At 33.7% G+C, this 22,129-nt stretch overlaps 1 protein-coding gene across 1 annotated transcript; it reads right to left on the reverse strand.

Annotated features, from left to right (window-relative positions):
* Nucleotides 1-9,018: 9,018 nt before the first annotated feature.
* LOC112528282 (probable protein phosphatase 2C 52) lies at nucleotides 9,019-13,506 on the reverse strand. The gene is made up of 6 exons (XM_025139278.1): nucleotides 13,260-13,506; nucleotides 11,644-11,998; nucleotides 11,008-11,349; nucleotides 10,799-10,916; nucleotides 9,700-9,923; nucleotides 9,019-9,573 (listed from the first exon to the last, which is right to left on the reverse strand). The coding sequence occupies exons 2-6, from the start codon at nucleotides 11,908-11,910 to the stop codon at nucleotides 9,109-9,111; spliced, it is 1,416 nt and encodes a 471-aa protein (XP_024995046.1). The 5' UTR covers nucleotides 11,911-11,998; nucleotides 13,260-13,506; the 3' UTR covers nucleotides 9,019-9,108.
* Between the last annotated feature and the right edge of the window lie 8,623 nt (nucleotides 13,507-22,129).

Below are 22,129 nucleotides of genomic sequence, written 5' to 3' on the forward strand. Positions count from 1 at the left end.
ATCCCTTGTTTACGGGATTTTAAAAACTACACTGGATTTAAAATCCAGCCCATTTAGCAAACCAAACAAGGGAAGGGAATGGATTTCAAATCCAAATCCCTCCAAATCCCTCAAACCAAACGCACCCTTATTATTTGTTGTCGTTTAATGGCAATTATTGTTAAAGAAAAAGACACCAACAAAATTTAAGGATATAAAGTCACCGAAAAGAGAGTGTAATTATTATTATAGTAGTTTTGTGGATCTTCAAAAAAAAAAATTCCTCACCGTCCAAAAAGATGCAATTATTGGTATGTAAGTTGTTAAAAAAATTGACTGGTGCTAAAATAATCGCTAATAAGTCAAAGTTGATCATATTAGAAACTTGCATTAATGAACTAGACATAAAACATATTAGGACATGTATTAACATTGTCCTTATGATATTATTAACCTTGGGTGGATCATTGTCTTTTGACATCATCCAGGAATAGCAGAACTACCATTGCGGATAAGTTCTCATGCCCTTTAGGTGTTTGAACAAGAATCTTGGTTCTTACCATGAAGTTTGTGAGAAGTGACATTTTTCTTATTTTTGTTTTATTTCTTGACTTTAATTATTAATATATATTAATATAATAATTATTGATGTTGAAAGAATCAATGAGGCCCACAAAAGAAGGTTCTTATTAAAACTATCATTGTAAACTTTCAAAAAGAGTTCTTAATGTGATGAATTTGAGATAAATTGACAATAAAACGTACAAATAAAAGGTCCTTATTAAATATGTTCCGATAAAAAATATGTAATAAAAAATTAAAAAAATAGATGGACTTGAATGTTCGTTCTAGTAATTAATTTTTTAACTTTACGGGAAGTAAGAATCTAGACAATTTTTGTTACATTTTACACTTACTAATCCGTTATTTAATGTTATAACCGGGTTTTCTACAAACCTAGTCAAGGTACCCCTATGTGTTATTATGTGAATTATGTAATAGCATGCATGTTATCTTAAATATAAATGTATGAATTATGTGCACATGTGTGGTAATTTGATATTATGCATGCATGTAGAAATTTTATAGACGGTTATATGATAATATAATATGTGGGATATTATTATAATCCAAACCTTCATGGTTAAGAAAGGTTGATTATAAAACATTATCTTTCCACCGTCTAATGATTTTATATTGAAAGATATTCATTACCGTCTCATCCTAAGTATAAAAGAAAGAGGATAAGGTAAAAACCTTATCAGTTCACTATTTTACAAAATATACAAGAGAAATTTAAAGGCGATGAAGAGTATTTTCTTGAAGAAACTGTTGTTAAGGATTCTATTAAACTGCTATGTGATAACCTGCAGAATCTGTGTTATCAAGGTGAGTTTTATTAACCTTTTGATTATAACTGTAAGTTTATAAGCTGTTGTTCAATCTTGAAATCTAGTAATTACGGATGATTGAGATTTAGAAAAAAATCTGGTGAAAACTGCTTTTAAACAGTCTTGAAAGAAATGTTTTATGGTTCAAAGATTAGAACATGTTCTGGAAGGATTGAACAGAAACTGTTCTTTAGAATCAGTTTTAAAACAATACCCTGTTTGGGAAGAACTAGATGAGTTGAGCAATCATATATGGTACAGAGTGTTCTTATGATTTGGAAGGTTTTAATATAAACCTGTTTTGAGATTATTATTGATTTAAAACTATGAACGAGGTTCACTCTGACAAAGGTCTGCAGCCTGTCATCAGATGAAATAGTTCATATGAATTTAAGGGGGAAATAAGGATGGTCGTTGTGTGTGATGGATAGCTATTGCTATAAACAGGGGATTGATGGATGTAATAAGGATGGTCGTTGTGTGTGTGCATGGTATAACTATTGCTATTATATCTTCTAAGATTACAACAGATTGGAGTTCTCACTTCTTTGTGATTTGAGGATTCAGAGATGTTGTTCTTTTTAGAAATAATAGTATTAATGTTATGGTTACGGGAAAATATGACCTATGGTCATTAAAAAGTATTTTGGAACAGAATGTTCATTTTTATGAGGAACCAGAGGAGCTCTGGTTGGTCCTCATTATTGGACCAAAAGATTATGGTTATTTAATTTAAGAGTATGCTTGTTCTTAATAAATTAGTTGGACCAGAGGCTATGTATCTATTGATAAGAGCTTCTGTGTCAAAATTTGTATTTTAAGAAGTTTTAAGAGAAAGGGGTTTATACTTGATATTTTTCTACTAAGACCAGAAGGGCTCTGGTCGACTCACACGTTGAACCAGAGGCTCTGGTTGGTCATAACTTTTGAACCAGAAGTTCTAGTTAGTACAACCAGAGGCTCTGGTCGAATAAGAACTCTGTATAAACATCCTTTTTGTGAAAAAGATTATCTTTTGGTTGGAAGCTTAACTCAAGAACATTACAAGAAATTATATGAGCCAGAAGCTCTGGTTAGTACAACCAGAGGCTCTGGTCGAAGAAACAAAAGCTATGGTAGAAAGACCAGAGGGGCTCTGGTCCTGTTTCTTGAAATATATTCCAAGTATGGTTTGGAACCAGAGGCCTGATGGACCAAAAGAGAATGTGATTTTCAGTCTTTACTACATGAGATTGATTATTTGAAATAAATGTTTTGGTGATCTTCACCATGCATTACATAAAAGGGAACCTCACTAAAGATTCATGTCTAACCCTCATTCTGTGTTTTCAAAAATATGTATGCAGGTAATGATAATAAGGGCAAGAGAATTTTGTGAAATACTTCCCTGTGTGCTTTGCTATATTTTGAAGCTTGGATGCTAGGATACAAGAGCATGTACTTTTGGAATTTTGATATATGTATTGTACATTATAGACTCTTGTATTATGGACTCATGTGGAAGGAAACATGTATTCTATGTATAATATATGTGTTATATGCAATGTATGAATTGGGGGTGTTACATTTAATTTTAATTTTTTTTATATTACCATACATTTTGGTATAATATTTAAATTTATTTTGTGTAATTCGACAATGTATTTATACCATATAATTTGACCATATGATCCAATATAATTCTCATATAATTTTCATTACACCTTAAACATGTCATATTGAATTTAAAAAAGTTATTATAAACAACACAAATAAATGTACTTGGAAATTTAAAAAACGGTTAATAATAAATATGAAAATCTTGTCCAATTTAACAAGGCTTTAGCCGTATCTCAACCCACTTCAATTATATCAGGCTTGGGCCGAAAAATAAGCTTTATAGGCTCGAGCTTGTTGGGGCCACAAGCTTTATAGGCTCGAGCTTGTTGGGGCCACAAGCTTTATAGGCTCGAGCTTGTTGGGGCCTATCTTCGGTCTGATCCACGACCGTCTCCGGTATCAATTTTTTTTGTGCATTTCTAAACTTTTGCATATCTTTGGAGTAAAAGAACGTTCACCAAACGTTTATTGAATCTCATTTATTTTATCGGATGATCGAGAATCTTACCTAATAAGAGATATAATAAGGATTGATAATTTTATCTTTTGGGTGAAGGAGAAGACTCTTACCCGATAAACGTTTATTGGGTAAAAGATGTTTTTACCAACAATCAACTTTGATGGCTAGGAATCTTATTTGATAGGGCAGATGATGATGGTGACTCTTACTTGTAAACGTTTGTATCTGTACATAGTGATAGGAAGTTCAGTTTAGTTACAATCTATATTAACTCAATCTTAATTAAAATATTATTTTTTCTTTCATCTTTTTATACGATTTTCAACTTCAACCGATCTTACTTCTTTTATCATTTAACCGTGATCCAATCCGATCTGAAATATTAATTTATAAAAATTACATATTTTAACTTTTTATCTATATAATTATTATTTTTTAGTTTTAAGTATAAAAAATAAATTAAACACACCATTGCATATTTTAAAACGCAATATAATTATAAAAATTTACCATACGATTGAAACTAAATAAAAAGTTCAGAAAAATAAGTACAAGATTACATATCTAAAATACATAAATAACCATACTTAATTATCAGGACCGAAGAAAGAAATTGAAACTTTTGCAAGAGTATTGAAATGAAGAGAAAGATTTGTACGATGAAAATATGTCAATACTATTTGTAGGGAATTGAAAATCACGAATTTTGGTGCATTTTTTAATTTTTAATTTTTTTGTTAAAGCCATTTTTTTTATCAAATAAGTTTTATAAAAAAAATAACATTGACCAATAATAATGTGTCACGTGGCAGATGAAACGGGATGGAAAAGCTATAATCTCAGTTCGGACGGCGATCTAAATCTATTGGGATCGGGCATTTTAATTGTTTTTTCTTTTTCTTTTTTAAACCCCATTTTGTCCTATTTACAACCCCAACCATGGGATCATCGTTAAACATTATGTTTAAATATGATAATAACCCTAGAATAATAGTTTGCTTAACAAGGTCTGCAGAAGGTTGTTTCAATATAACATATGAAACACGGCCTCCAAAATTTTTGAGACTCAATTATAATGTTTCAGGATCTTACTCTTTTACCCATTTGTAGGCAATATACTATTCCAACTTAAAAGATTATATTTAATCGAATTTCATATGTTACTTTGTAATTTTAGACATTTTTCTTGTTTTAATTTGTAAGATTTTTAATAATATATGATAGAACTCTTATGTTTTGTCTTATTTATACTTATCCCATCAATCTATAATCTTTGATACATGTGTAACAATATCTTCAAAAAGATTGTAATGGCCTTGATGATTACATGTTCAATAGTCAAGTGTTACTTTTTATTTAAGTTGATGTAATGGTAACAATTAACTATATGGGATTTATGTTATTTATAGGATCCATGTACAAATATAAAGTTAGGAAACCTCTATATAGGATATGCTTGCTATGAGAATACTACATTGGATATAATATAAATCATATAAATGTTATAAGGTCGTGTTTGGTTTGTTGTAATGATTTTAAGAGATTTGGATTTTGTGGAAAGAGTTGGAATAAGACGGATTTGGATTTTGGAATATTTGAAATCATTGATGTGTTTGACTTGTAGGATTTGAAATTGAATTGAATTTTGTTTTTTATAAATAATTTATAAAAAGAAATTATAAATAATTATAAAAATAATTAAATTAATTTTTTATAATTAATTATTACAAAACAAATGTTTTTAATACATTCTAACACATTGTTCCATGCAAATCCTACGAAATCTCGTGAAATACCAACCATCCCGTGGGATTTCTAAATCATACATTTGTAGGATTTCAAATCCAGGAAATCTTTTAAACCAAGAATGACATTCAGTTCCAAATCCCTATACATCCTACTTAATCATACAAACCAAACAAGACCTAAGGGATCGTTTGGTTCACGGAATTCGATGAAATTAAAATGATAAATTCTTTTAACCAAATTCTGATTCATTTGTTTGGTTTATTTCTTGAAATAGATGGAATTCTTTAAATTTTGTTGAATTCTACAAATAAATGAATTCATCATTCTTTGGAATAATGACATAAATTAAATATCATCCTTTTGTAACACCACACTAAAGTGGAAACTAATTTCACCAGGTAATATTAGATTCAATATACAACTCTAAAACAAAACGGAATATAAAGTTATTCACTAAAAGAGATAATATCGTTGATAAAGGGACATATAGCTACCCTTACATACTATATATATAAAACATGTACATAAACAAAAAAAAAAATACCCAAAATATGAGTTTTAAATATCAACCAACTTCTTTGAGCTCGATAATCCTACATCGGACCTTTACTCCTTTATATCCTTCCTGTAAAAGAAAATCAACATCTAAGAGATTAAGCATAAAGCTTAGTGAGTTCATAGGAAAACATTTGAATATTATGATGTATACATATACATACACATACACAAAGGAATCTCAGGAACGAACTCAAGTAACATATATGTTTATACAAAGGCTTTCCGAATCAATAAACTCATTAATCAATATTCTCCAAGGCAACAAAAATTGATTATGGCAATTTCAACATTTCGTATATCGAAGATATCATGAGATCGTGTTACATTAAGTAAATAAATAATATAACATAACAGCCACTAAGGCATAGTGTTCCAGCCACTAAGGCATAATATTCCAGCCACTAAGCATATATATATATATATATAATAGGGGCACAAGCATATAAGGAAAGTATATATACACATATGCACACATAGTATACAAAATGTTCCCGAACGAACTTACATTGCTACTCAATACTCCAAGGTATGAGCAATTTCCAAAATGGTAGAAATGAACCACCACAAGCTTTCAATACCTTCAATTATATCCCTGGAATATACATTTCAGATATCATAAGCAATTACTCAAGCAAATCCCAATATATACCCTTTTCAATTTGACAGTTCTACTTTTAATTTCCTTGTACAGCAGCAGGTTCATGCCCATTTTAACCCCTTTTAAACTCAGAATTATCCAATGACTTCTAGAGATGAAATAAAATAGATTCTTATATCTTTCTAATGCCACTGACCACACATTTTTTATAATTTTTGTGTGATTTATTATAGATTTTACAAGATAGCAGCAGTAAGCTGTCAAAACTCAGCTTTACAGCTGAGAACATATTGCACCTTTTACCCATCTTAAAGTTGAAATCAGCTTCCAATGTCTAAATACAAAACAAACTAGACATTTCCATCTTTCCAACGAAATTGATATCATATTCATACGATTTTTCTACAATTTTATATAAATTTTATAAATCAAAGCTGTCAATGAACCTTACTAACTCAATTCATCAATAATCTTGCAATACCATGATCAATTCCTTATAATTCAATTCCAAACTTCATAATAACATTAACTTACAAAATTAACCACTAATCACAAACATGCAAACCCTAATATCCTTAATTAACACTAATTATAAAGATTAAACTTAGCATTAGAAGCATACCTTCAATAATCTTCAAATAAACATCAAGAATTCATCCATTTGAGCTTTGATTCTTCAAGAATTGAATACATTTGGGCTTATGTGTGTGAAAATCGCACCTTGAGTGTGTATGAGGGTTTTAGAAGTGATTTGGGGAAAAAAATATCAATTTTAGTCCATTTTGTCACTTAAACCCGAATTGGGCCAAATTTGGCTTGGTTGAGGCCCATTTGAGTACCAAACACTAAAAAAATCATAACTTTTTGCTCGGACTTCCGTTTTCGATGAAGTTTTTGCCTATGCGATCGTAATAAGATAATCTATGACTTTCAACAAAAATATTTCAGAAAAGATCTTCTAATAAAAGCAGTTTTACGTATGTTACACCTTTTGCGTCCATTTTAACAAACATCAACACCCCCTGCCCCCATCACGACCATGCAACTATTGTCACTATCACGACCCCACCCCTAACCCCACCACTACTGTCACCGTTACAACCGCCACCCTAACCCCTAACCCACCACTGACCACCATGCCACTACCGTCGTCGTCACATCTATCACCCCCATCTCATCACCCACCCACACCAACCCCAGCCTGCCACAAACCACCATGTACTTTTGTCGTCGTCATAAATGCCACCTGCACCTCGTCACTCACGCACACCACCTTGCCACCCAACCACTTCCATTACTATCGTCCTCGCAACTACCACCCCGCCACGCACTCTCACCGACCACCATGTCACTATTGTTGTCATCACAGCTGGTACCAACCCACCTCACCGACCACCATGCCACTATTATTGCTGTCACAACTACCATCCCACCTTGACCACCATGTCACGATTGTCATTGTCACAACTATCCTCTGCCACGAGTGTGGGGTAGGATGTGGGTAAAGGTGGTGGTGGGTGGGCATTATAAGATCGGCGGTGATGGTGGGTACGAGGGGGGTTGGGTGGGTGGCGGATGTGTAGGGATTGAGGGCGGTTGGTGGTAGGACTAGGGGCGCGGATGAGGGTGGGCTTAGGATAGGGGGTGGGATGATGTTGGCATAAGCTTGGGGTGGGGTGCGGGGCAACGATGGGTGTGGATGGGTAAGGTGTTTGGCATAGGACCGAGAGTGATGGTTGGTTCAGGTCGGGGATGGGGTGGTGTTGACGTAAGCTTGGGGCGGGGTGAGAGGGGGGATGGAGGTGGTTGGGGCGGTGGTGAGGTGCGGTGGAGGTGTTGTGGGTGGGTAGGCGGTGCCACCACCAATGCTACTATTGTCGTCATCACAACTTTCACCCCCTCTCCCACACCCGTCCACTCACCCCCATCTCTGACCACCAATATCACCATGTCACTAATAGAGATTTTAATACTTTTAAGAGATTCCATTCCAAATCCTACCGACCAAATGTGTGGTCAAATTCATTGATGGATTCCAATTCCACTAAATTTCATTATACAAACCAAACGCCCCCTAAGTGTTTATCAAGTGGTCATTATATATTGAGATCATGAGATTTGTTATACCTGATGCACTTTGACACTAATTCTAATTATGCCGTAACTTAGCTGATAAAATGGTAGTTTGTCAAATGTCGCATAGCATGCAGTAACATAATCATCACATAACAATAATAGAGGAGAAGTTAATCAAATACCGTGTTAAAGTTTTTTCTGCTAGATTTGGAACCTCGTTTTTCTCCTCAAAAGCTTCTCCAAAAAATAATATAATGTGTTGCACATATTCTTATATCGTATCAAGGCCAAAGTCTATAACTGCAGAGACTTTTAACACCCGTCAAACAATCCATCTAAAGAAAAGACAACTTGCACCTGTGCAACCACAATTTTTCAAATGTGGTGTAATTTTGTTTATGGTCCTTAACTTAAAGATGCTACCATTTAGTTTGTGCAACCACAAGAATATCCTTTGGACCCGTCTCTATTCTCTCCCAAGAGTTCTTTTAAAGAGTAATCTAACGAAGTTCCACATATTCACACTGAAGCATAATCGCCTGTAGGACTTGACCAGGCCTAAAAGGACCTTTGCGGTCCTTAGACTCGAGGCCTAGATACACATGCCATCAATCGAAAGAGATTCTTTCACGTTCCACAAAGACAATAACATTATACAACTGATGCATTAGTTATAACTAAAATAAGAAGCAAAACAATCATGCCCTTGGTGTCTCCTCCGAAAATCTTGGAAGCTGGACCAACGAGTTGACCCGGGTAACGCCTTCCAATCCTGACCAACCGTGATCTTCAGCAACCACCACAACCGCTTCTTCATCACCAACTCTTTTCAAACCATCATTGTTCCCTTCTGATGATCTGACCGTAAAGTTTCTCTGCAACAATGGCTCGGAGTTCTGGCCATCGTCCGATTCAACTCCATTACCAGACTGATTGCTCTGGAGGGTTGCAGAAGAGAAACCTTGTTCTTCACAATCAGATTCAGAATCCATCTTACCATCGAAAAATAAGCAAACAACTGCACAATCGTCCATTCTAGATGTCGGGTATTTGGTCTTCCATTCCCGAGCAGCAGAGTCAACAACCGTTCTTGCCGCTGATGACCGAGCTGGAACAGATGACACTATCTCGATCACCTCTTCGTTGCTTAAAACATCCCAAACCTACAATGAATTCAGTCTAATGATCAAAGCTCAAACACAATGGATGATTTATCATGAAATTCAACGATCACGATAAAAACATAACTAAAATCTTTAGTCAGCATAAAATAGACGTATAACACGTACCCCATCTGAGGCAAGAACGATGAACTTATCTCTCTCAGTGAGGACCCTGTGAGAAAATTCAGGAATAGAAATCACCCCGTATTCCTTTAAACAGAAATCTCCAAAAGCTCGTGCCATCGCTAAGCCTGGGGCATCATCAAACGGTAGCCAAACTCTTGATACCTCTGGTTCATCCTGCAATGCAAAAACTCGACCTTTGCAACGTTTAATCCTTTCAGCTTCTCCTAGGGAATGAAATTGAAGACAAGTTAGCACAATTACGTTTGCATATTAACCTCAAAAAACATGTACTGCCATGTGATTTACAGAAAGTTCGACAATTTCTCAACTATTCAGTATACCCTTTCACCAAGTTCTGCAAAACATTTTAGAAAGATGGACGTATGTGTTACAACAAAATTGGCTTTATAGGACGCCAAAAATGTCTCAATGTCCTAATAGACAGTTTTAAGTTTATAGGATCACCCAATTGTGCGTGCTATGTAAATATGCTACATTAAGTTGATAGGACGCTTTTGGGTGTCTTGACAAGTTTTATAGGACAATTTTTAAATAAAATGTCATATTAGTCCTTTTATATGACATTATTTAAAACAAATGTCTTATTCAAAGATATGTTCATAAGACACTTTCAAGAGAGTCCTATGAAATAGCTAATAGAACACTTTATTTTAAAAATGTCTGTTGAAACTTGTAAGTATGTCCAAGTACATCCTAACATCCTATTTTTAACACCTTTACATAAACCAAAACAAACGAGTCCGGCATATTCCCCAAAGAGGTGGGGTCCGCCATCCGGGGAGGGTATAACCTCACCTCCACCCTAAAATTTAGACATTTTTGACGTACTATAAAACAATCTATTATGACATTTAAACATTTTTTACTTCCTATAAAGCCGATTTTACTGTAGTGATGGCCAAGTGACTTTCTACAGCTTAATCACCTAAGACATTACTCTTTGACGATAAAGGAATCAAGCGAACCCAAATCTATACCATCAATTTATTTGTAAAACTGAAAACGCGCAATCATGTGACTTTAAAATGAAATTTTATTGTAATAACCATTGAGATGGAAGGGGTAGTATATATCTTACTTGGTAAGTCAGGCTTTAGATCAACGGTTAACTGAATCGCTACAAGTGAATCGTTGCTATCATTGGACGCCATGATGGCCCGTGAATCTCCTATACTTCCCATGAAAAGATTTGATCCCTTGAAATCAAAGTTTTATGGAGATTACGAAAACATTAAACTCAAATCCAGAAATGCAAAATCTAATTGCATACATGACGAAGAACAATACCTGTTTTACAATGGTGACAGCAGTGCTGCCACTACAAAAGCAATCCAAACTGGGATGAGACCTCAACTCTTTATCCATCGATTTATACGATTTCAAAAATGCATCTTTCCATAACGAGACTGCTTTATCGTCTGTTCCCACCTCACAATCGGCTCCATCTGATCTAGAATTCAGACTGCAACAAATAGAACCAGTAGACTTGTTTTTCTTCGACTCATAAGAATCAAGAAAAGAAAATAACTTCAATGGTAATGTATCACGAACTTTACGAGAAACAAGATGGCCATGAGGTCCGTGGCCATCAAATACTCCACAGAAAGTCACATCTTCCGCCATGAAATCCTGCAGAGATTCACATTCACAAGCTAAGACGCAATGAAACACATAATCCATGGCAACAGTATTTGTTTGGCCATTGTATCTCATGATCTAACTACTTTCCCCACTAGTCCTAGTTTTTCTGTTTAATAATCTAAGCAACGCAAGGCTGTATGGATCATGGCTGCAAGGCCACTTTGCCACTAGTCCTACTTTTTGAGCAATGCTGGAAATTGTATATATTAGCCGGATGGTAGAACGAATTGCCAAAATTTTATAAACAGACTAAAAAAGAGAATATTTATTCAGAAGACTTACTTCCCACACAATCATTGCATCCTGATTTACGCCCTTACGCCCTTGCTGAGTAAATATACAAGAACTCTGGCTCTTTCCATTTGTAAAAATCCGGTTTGGAATGGACGACATATTCTGCAAGGCACTTACATGGTCGGACAACATTCTTCTCGTTTTCTTTTGGCCACCACACATAACGATCTCGAAACAAGATGGACGAGAAATGATCTCTCCATTGCTCATACTACTACAACTACTCTGACTACTTGTGGAGACACAACACCCCATTTTCAGTCAAGACAGCATTAGGTTTAGATGCCCGATAAAAGATTCAGTATCAAAAGTCAACAGCCTTTGGAACAGATGATCAGCCTGCCTACATACACACATAACAACTAGATTAATTCTCTAATCCCAAAAATCAATGAGAGGATAAGCTATTTGTTATTAGAAAAGAATCTTACTTAATATAATAACTGGGAAATTTTATATGCATATATCTCTAATAATTGGTGGTGGAGATTGATTGGGAAGATGACAGGAAAGCTAAGAACATGATTAAATAATCCTGTGATATTGTCAACTCATGAACACATAATTAAGCAAATTGTCAACTGATCAACCTTATCCAATAATGGTTTTCAATCCAAACACATTAAACAAACCAAGATTAGCATCAATAACAATGGCAAACAGGTAATGAACTCAGAATTTTCGATAGCAAGAAACACTGCCATCATGGCATGACAGATTGTTTTTGCTTGGGAAATGATTGATTTCTATTCATGCCAGTTAAAAGATAACCAAAACTGAACAAATTGAATCCTTTCTGTAAGAAATAATTGAATAATCAAATAAATAATTGTCATGTTACCATCATTCTCTCCATAGCTACTAATCCATTAAAGATGAAGAATCAATCTTTAGTGAATCTTATATTCACATCTACAAGATAATGAATAAAGCAGAAGAATATCAAGATTCTTTGATCAATTTTTGTGAATCTTGTATTCACATCTACAAACACAAAGCCGTAACTTTCAATCAAATCTCAAAAGATGTTGATGTTGTAAAGTCCACATAGTGAGAAACAACAATTTGGATGACAATCTTGATAAAAAATTATGCAGTTTCTTTACTGTCATGAAGGGAAAACTGGAAAGCGGGATGTGTTCATTTTTGGTAACTTCATATTTTCAACTAATCTGACATCCAACAAATGGGAATGCTACCAGAAGTGTACACAGTTCAATCTTTTTTCCTTTTTCACCTACACTTGCATTGTTTACCCAACACAAAATACAAAGTATTTCCAAGAGTTAATCTTTCAAAAATCAAGCACAAATTCAAGCAACCAACAGATCTTGTACCATATGAGAATTCCAATCAAGAACAATAAAACAAATCCAGTAAATTTATCAAACCCACAAATCATGTATGTATGACGACAAAAATATAAAGCGACTCGAGAAAGAAAAGAAAAAGAACACAAAATCCTGTTTACGAACTCAAAACAAACAATAGACACACAAAGGGACTTTCAAATGCAAAAATAACATGACCCCACCAAAATTAGCAACCAAAAACAAGAAACCAACAAAGTTCAGAGGAAAAAAGATAGAATTTTAGTGAGTTACCTTGTAATTGATGTGGGTATTCAAGAAGAGACGTAATAAATAAGAAATGCAGGAAAGGAAAGCATTGTTGGTGATTGGGGGTGGCATTAAGTGCAAAAACGGGATGAGTAAGGGAAGGGAGATGGTGGGGTTCTTTAATTACAGTGTTAAAAAGAAAGGGGAATGGGGAGGAAATAGCCGTGGAATGATGAATGAATGGTGTTGTGAGGAGGAGATGGGATATTACTCTGGAACTTTAAACCACGCCCCTCATGTTGGAGGGTGTTCCCTTTTTAATATCTAGGCCACTTATCAGATTCTCAAATATGTTATTCAAAAATATAATGCAATTTAAATGAAAATAATCATCAAAGATAATGGTTAAATTATATATGATTTACGTTAAACTTACTTGTAAAATCATAAATGGTTATAGATGATCAAAGAACGCGGGTCAAGTCGTCTGCTTACTTTTACATTGATCGTGTTCAATAATGGAATGTGATTTAACTATTCTCATGTTCTTTTATTTCAACATTCTTCTCGTTTGATGCTCCATCTGTAGGATATTGTTAATATGTGAAGTTTTGGGTACGTAATTGATAATGTAATATCAAATCTTAGTTGTGACTTTTATAACTTTTTGTTGGGAAATAGATATATGAAAACAGTACATAAGCATAAAGGGTTTTTTCTTAATTAATTATTTTTTAGAAACAAGATACTATCACGGGAAAAGAGAGATCACCTTGGGCTTTGTTGATTTATTGCCCTCAACCTGGAGTTTCGCCTGAAGAAGCAGGGGGCTGCAGTAGTTGATTTTTCATTATCGCAATTGAAGTAATGAGTCTCCCAATTGTCAGTAGTTTTGTTATTTATTAAATCGACATGTGTCTAACTTCATAAATGGATTTTTGGTTATGAATCTAGAACTTACTAGGTCTTAAATCAACATAAAGCAATAGACTTGTTTTCTAAAATACCTTAAGTTGTTTGTACAATTACATAAATAGGAAATCTAAAAGGATAAATCACCATAAGGAAAGAAAGGGACGGAAATGTGACAGTGGTCGATTGGTCGCGACCATGGTCATGGTGGTGATACAGAGCGGTTGGATAGTAAAAGCAAGAAGCAGATCAGACAAGAACATAATCCAAACAGTATTGCTCACGAAACTCAATGCGACTTAAGTCGCTTGGCAGACCATGCAACCCACTTGATGCCATGGTAGGAGAATTCATCGACCAACTGTGCGGCTAGTTGTCCGCACACACTTGGGCCACCATATGTTGATCGTTTCATGTTTCCACCATAAACCCTTTCATGCCTTTTATCTTATATTATTTAAATCAATGGATTTGAATTTAATTCCATAATTATCTCTTAGTTAATTTAGTCTATAAATAGTTTTATTGTTTTAATTAAATATTCAGATTATTGATCAATAAATTAAATCTTTTTAGAGCTTTTTCTTAATTTTTCGAATGCTATATTTGTAGACTCGATATTTTTTAAGGGTTTAGACGTTTGTCAACCTTTCCGTAATTCCCCGTTGCATAAAGAAGAAGAGAGAAATGATGGTGGAATTGACGATGAACATAAACACACAGACAAATATTACATTGAATATTTGTTATTCACTTGTAACGACAGATATAAGAAATAATGACCATGCCTATTTATAATTTTTTATAGGCCTTGGACAAGATATAAAAAGAGGACCTCGATAAATACAAAAAAAATCACTATATTGTTTTTATCATCAGAAATAACATTGGATTTAGAAAATACTAATAATTCATATAAAATCGTTTTTCCGAGTAAACGTAGATGCAAAATCAATCAATAATTACTTCTAAATTAATATTATCCATTATATCATTTTTGTAAAGCATCATAAATTCGTTTCACTGCCAAACATCTTCTATGATACCCCTTAGTATATAGATTGGCATCATTTGGGTCACAATTCAAAGTAACATTTTAAATAGATCAATATAAATCAATTTGGGTTGCATGTCACATCATGTTAATGTATCGCCATTTTAAACTTTTAGAGTTAAATATGTAACGCCCCTGACCTGAATCACATTTGCATATAACCAAGTATGTCATATATCAAATAATACAAATATACATATTCGGTCTCAAATATACACAAAAAAAACTACATTATAAAAGTAGCTACCAGATTTTTCCACAACATCCCTTTACATAATTTGTATATATAACAAGTATTTCAAAAAAAATCACAGATAAGCATGTTCTTCTCCACATCCCACGTAAACATATATAACATCTCATAATTTTCCCTTTCCATTATCCTTAGATTGAGCCCGACCTGTAATGTACATTTTTGAAACACAAAACCAGGGTTAGACCTTGAGGTCTAGAGAGAAATCCTTTTAAAGTAATTACAGGGTGAAAAATCACCAAATCAAGTTATAAATTCATATTGTAATACAAACTGTTAGGACCAAATTTGTCCTAAATATCATGAAAGATTTATTAAAGCAATTTGAGCCAAGTATGGAAGTCTGAAAATGAAGACTAAAGACTTTAGGTTGTCTAAGTCTGAAAATGAAGACTTCAGACTTCGGGTTGGCTAAGTCTGAAAATGAAGACTTCAGACTTCGGGTTGGCTAAGTCTGAAAATGAAGACTTCAGACTTCGGGTTGGCTAAGTCTGAAAATAAAGACTTCAGACTTCGGGGTTCTATTTCAGAGTTTTAAATCTGATGAGTCATTCTTTAGAATTATACTTTAGAGTTGCACTTAATAGTTATAAGTCTGAAGAGTTAATCTTCAGAGTTATACTTTAGAGATAAAACTTGCCTCATACAGAGCAAGAACAACCAGAGCTCCTCTAGTCCTTAAGGACTAGAGCCCCTCTAGACTCATCAATCTAAAAGCAAGGCCAACCCAAAAGCAAGGCCTGGAACCAAGAGCTCAGATACAAAGCTCGGACACATAGGGTATGAAGATCGAAGTCTTGTACGCAAATAGCCAAGTACTCGGATACAAAGCTCCACTCCTAGACACAAAGCCTCTGTATAGTACATACAAAGCCTCTGGGTCTCTTACTTAGCCCCAGAAGTAAGGCCAACATAAAAAAGACAAGGTCAACCAGAAGCAAGGGTCAACCAGAGGCCCTCTGGTCTTACCAACCAAAGCCCCCCCTCTGGCCAACCAGAGTCTATGGTTCGTCTATCCAGAACCTCTAGGTCAAGAATACTTAAAGAATGAGTTCCAATTACAACCAGAAACCCTTTGGTTAAATATGAAGATCAACCAGATCCCCTTTGGTTCCTTTAACATGCATTGGAATATTTTCCAAGGTTCAAATAATAACCAAAAGTAAATCCATCCAGAAACCACTCCAACTAGAGGCTCTTTGGACAACCAGACCCCCTCTGGTTCCTTTAAAACAAATCATTTCATGACATCAATAGGATAGGATAACCCAAGTCCTCGCATTACACATATGTGATAACTCATGATCATCGCATCTTAAGAATGCGATAACAAAATCCCATGATAAAAAAGATCATCATTTCCATAAATTGATTATGCGACCCTTATCACAAATTTACCCAGCTCCTGATTATGTTATCCTTATTACAAATTTACCATGCTTCTGATTATGACACTCTTATTACAAATTTACCTAGCTACTGACTATGCCACCTTTATTACATCACATGATATAATCATGATAAAAGCCACCATTTTGCAAATAATAGTATCAAAACAGCTTCATAACAGTAACTCATATAAAGAACCATATGGTTCTATTCCAAGTTTCATCATCATGCTCAAATAGCATCCAAAAACAGTTTTATCATCATCCTCATGTAAGAATCATACGGTTCAAATTCCAAATACCAAATAAGGAAAGTTAATAAACTAAACTCACCTTATTTTAACGTAGATGAAGATGAATTGACACAACAACAAGATTTCAAACAAAAATCCCAGAATCAGCTTTTCTTCTTCTCCCTTTACAAGTCTGTTTTCTTTTTCATACAAGAGCACACACACAATAAAAGCTTTCTTATTCTTCTTATCTACTTCATCCACATCCCCAATGAGATTATAGACACTTATCTTATAATAATACTATTTTTAAAACAATAAGGCCGTGAAAGTTTTTAAAATAATTAATCACATTCACTCATGAGATAAGACAAATATCTCATATATAATAATATTTTAAGCACATTAACACATTAAGCCCCTCCACTTACCATCACCTTTCAAAATCACTCCGAATTTTTATATCTGAGTACCCCGTTATTACAAAACATTTTTTAAGGAACCATCAATTAAGAATCAAAAGTCAATCCTGATTATAGTTTAAGATCTTATTGTTGTTTCAGAGATAGAATATTAATTAAGATTCATGCACCCAATATTAGGTGATCAGGAGTTAATAATGTATGCAAAGACAATAGTAGTTTTAAAACTCTGAATATGGATATAAGTTGGATAATCTCATATTGTTGATAACTTTTTCAAAATGTAGGAATTTTCTTAATTAATAACAAGAAATCTATTATATTCTAATACAAAAATAGAATTCATGTGAATGAAATAATTTAAAGAGTCAGTGGGGAGATGAATGATGAAAAATATATCAATATTGTGTAGACAAGGTAATTTTAGATTTTAGTAATAGATAAATTCTTAGAGAAACAATACACAATACTATACAATGAACAACCAATTAATTTTTTATATATATTTTCTTCTCCAATGTAATTAATCTATTATATTCTAATTTTTTTTTTTGAACCATATTAAATACTAATTCTTTTCTTTTATTTATTAATTTTTTGAACTACTATAATAATATATAATATATATAAAAAAATGGGCCTCTCTTTCTTATAGGCCCTGGACATATACCCGACTTGCCCTCCTAGGAACGGCCCTGACAAGAACGTAACCAGAAACTGATCATGAAATTGTTAACTTTATCTTATTTGCTTTGATCAAAGAAATAAGAAAATAGCCCAACTAATTTTAAAAGGACAAGAAACTGTTGTAATAAAGTGGATGTTAGGAAAAAATAATAATAAAGGCAAATGGTATTGACTTACAAGACACATCACTTTTGGTTAAAAATAGAATGAAAAGAAAAAGGGAGGGTTTATAAAATCGATAAACTGTCCGCTATGATATGTTAAAATTGTAAGATTTTGTGTGACGATACATTATATCCGCGAGGTAGAAGCAATGCAATTGGCAAACGAGAGTTTTCTGTTTCACTAACGATATATCATCAAGAGATTCTAGACATTTTTGAAATAAGTAATTGTAATTCTGACATACGACACTTCTAGTAGGAGAGTATAATTGTAAAACACTATTATTTTTCTTCTTCTTCGAAAATTGCTGGAGAAAGAGTACGGAGATTCCATAATCTGTCTGAAATGCTCTTCACTGTAAAACACTACTATTTTTCTATAATTTGATAAAAACAATAATTAACTTATAACAATCATAATTGAAGTACTTTCTAGTTCATCGTCTCTTCTTGAGTCATGAGCATGGTCTGTGGTATGGGGCCATCTCCATTTAACTTTTTCCATAAACCATTTTAAAATTATTGTATTTTTCCTAAAAGAAACAAACGAGAAAATATAATTGAAATAAAAAATTAGAGTACATGAAGGTAATTATAGAGGCCGAATTGACTTGAACCAAATCTTTAATAACCAACATCATATACTCGTGTGTTTTATAAAAAAAAACGTCTGCATTCACTGTATTTCACTGTATTTCAAGTAAACGAAAACAAGCAAGAATCCAAAGTAGTTACTATCAACTTTGGCAATATTGTATTTGCTACTTTAGTTTTTGGAAATAAAAAAATGAAGCTTTGCACTGTTGTTTTCACTCTTTTTGATGATGGTTTATGCCAAAGAAGGATAGACCCTTCTTTTGGTAAGCAGATAGATCCAAAATTGAATGATTAAAGTTAGCAAACAACTTTGATTTTGTATTTTTTTTTTATAAAAAAAAGTTAGTTGCAAGATTCACATATGAAGAATTACGATCTGTAGTGATTATATGACATCGAACTTATTAGAGGGTATATCGTTTTGTGATAATTTTCATATGTTGGTGACTTTTTCTTTTAACTGAGCTTCATTAGTGGCTGTCCGGCCCGTTGGATTCATTCAAGCATTTTTGTGATTTACTAATATTTGTTAGTTCATTTTACGATCACCCATTTATCGAGCATAAACATTAGTTTTCTCCAGGTTGGTTTGTGTGTTCGATAGCGTTGTAAAACTTATAATTTGTTGAGACAAATCATGCATTTTTACTCAATATTAAGGGATGTCGATATATTGGTATTGTATGTTTATATTTGTGCAGGTGTCAAGGTCTTAAACATGAAAATGATGCAACAAGTGGGTATTGTAAGCTTTCAATGAGGTATTGAAAGCAAAATGAGGAATAAGAACAACGAGTAAAGCCAACACAACAACAACACGAACCAAGAAAAAGCAACCTGAAATTGGGTGAGGGTGTTTTGGTCTTTTCAACTTGAGGTTTAACATAGAGGGTCTTATGCACAGTTTATCAACACAAACTAGGTAAGTAGGGTATGAGTCAACGTTCTCACTTGTTTTACCGGGTAAGATTCCCGGTCATCAAATTAACATAATATAAGTGTCTATTATATGATAAGCTCTAAACGAGTAAAAGTCATCATCCTCATTTACAGAGTAAGATTCTCAATGAACAAAATGACACAGTAAGATTGTTGGTAAAAACCGTCATCTCTTACCAAATAAGCTTTGCTCACCTGATAAAAGACAATAAATGTTTGGTTACCAACTAAGAGACGGTAAGTGTATAGTAACTTTAGAATTGTCTACCAAATGCTTACTAGATAAGCGCTTATTGTGCGTCACTTACTTTACCGAGTAAACATGAAAATGATTGAAAATCTTAGCCCTGTAAAAGGTATAGCAAAGACCAAGAATCTTAATTGGTAAGTGAGTGAGAAATCCCTCATCCAATAAACATTCATTGAGTAAAAGACGCTTACAAATAATTCATTTTAATAATCAATAATATTACACGATAAGATAAAAGAGGGTGATTGCGTTTTAGGAATTTAAAGAAAAAAAAAGGATATGGGTTTATGTGAGCTATTTGATTGGAAAAGAGAAGTAGGCCTCTCATGAGAAGTGAGAAGGGAGCTGTGGGTGGGCCGTTGGAGAGCAGGCCGTGGGCTATTTGTTTGGGTGGGTTGTTTCTACATTTACTTTTTTGTTTTCTTTATAATGCATTGCTTCAAAAAGATTAAATCTCATCAATTTAGTGATTTTACACTCCGTACTAGAGATGGCCAAATCGGCCCGACCCGGCCCGGTACCGCTGGAGGACCGGGACCGGGGCCAGTAAGGACCGGTTATGGGACTGAAAACTGGGACCGGTTGAGGTTTTTGGTAGTTTCGTGGGATCGGGACCGGTTATGGGACCGACTATGGACCGGCCCGGCCCGACCCGAAAATTCAAATAATTTTATAAATAAATGTATTTTTAAATAATTTTATAATGTATTTTTATAAGAAAACATAATTTTATATTAAAATTACGCATTTTTAAAGTGTATTTGAGTGACCCAATTGTAAATTTTACAATGTATTAAAAATATATATCATTAAAAAAATCAAAAAACAAATCTTATTTTTTAATGCAAGGACCGGTTGGGACCGGGACCAGCGGCCCATAACCGGTTATGAAGTACCTTGACCGGTCCTATCATTTTCGACCGGGACCGGTTACGGGGGGACCGGTTATGGTCGGTTATGAGAAAGTTTAGGACCGATTAAGACTGACCCGGGACAGGTTTTTGGCCATCTCTACATCGTACTTATACTTTCACAATTCCTATTTACAAAGTTAACGTGTTTTTGTTGTAAAAATGAGTGACACAAATTTAACACATTAATCTTATTTAAATTCATTCTAAATTAAATTGTCATGAATTCTTTTAATTAAAATTTGAATTTAATTATCATAAACGAGTGTCCATATCATTACTCCTTACTTATATAATAAATATAAGGTTTTAACCACAAGGGTGGTGTCTGATTGGTTTGAGCTTGACTCCAAAGGTCAAAAGTACCAGGAGGTCACAAGTTCAAATTCAATGATGAATAAAAATCCCCTTGTGGCCACGGAGGTTCAAATGCGATGACTCCGAACTATTTGCAAAGCAGGTGGTCGTCCTGGGATTAGTCGGCTCGCATAGCGTGTTGGATATATAGGTTAATAAAAAAAAAAGGTTTTGTCCCTACTTTGAGATATTGAAAAATACAAATGAAACTTTTTCTTGTTTTATCCTGAAAAATAGACGTCCATAAGTCCCTAGTAAGAAAGAGATGACGAATATGTGTTTATCACAGACATTAACAAATTTCTTCATTTACGGTTTCTGAGGTTGATAAAGGACAGATTTTGTATTGTAATTTGTTTTATCTCTTGTAGTGCAGTATTTCCCAACATCATCGTATCAATGTTTCTGATCGATTATTTATGTCTCATGTTTCTTAGACATGTGAATCTCAACTATAATTCATTAATTGGATAACCTTTTGTGTGTAGTTATTTCTCGTCATTTTTAATTCAATTTTAAAACTACATTCTATGAATCAAGCAAAAAAAATTTATTCAAACTCCTGCTAATCAAACGCATGATAAGACCTTCTTTTTCAAAAAAATTTGACATAGTTCAATTCTAAAAGTGTTTTACAAACTAAACTCCAGATAAAATTATAAATCCCATATTTGGAATGTTATATAGAATTAAAAGATTTTCGAGCAGACTCTCGTGTATCTGTTCAACTTATTTTGTATGTAGGATT

Source organism: Cynara cardunculus, assembly GCF_001531365.2.
Source record: "Cynara cardunculus var. scolymus isolate 2C chromosome LG 15, CcrdV1, whole genome shotgun sequence".
Classification (NCBI taxonomy): Eukaryota; Viridiplantae; Streptophyta; class Magnoliopsida; order Asterales; family Asteraceae; genus Cynara; species Cynara cardunculus.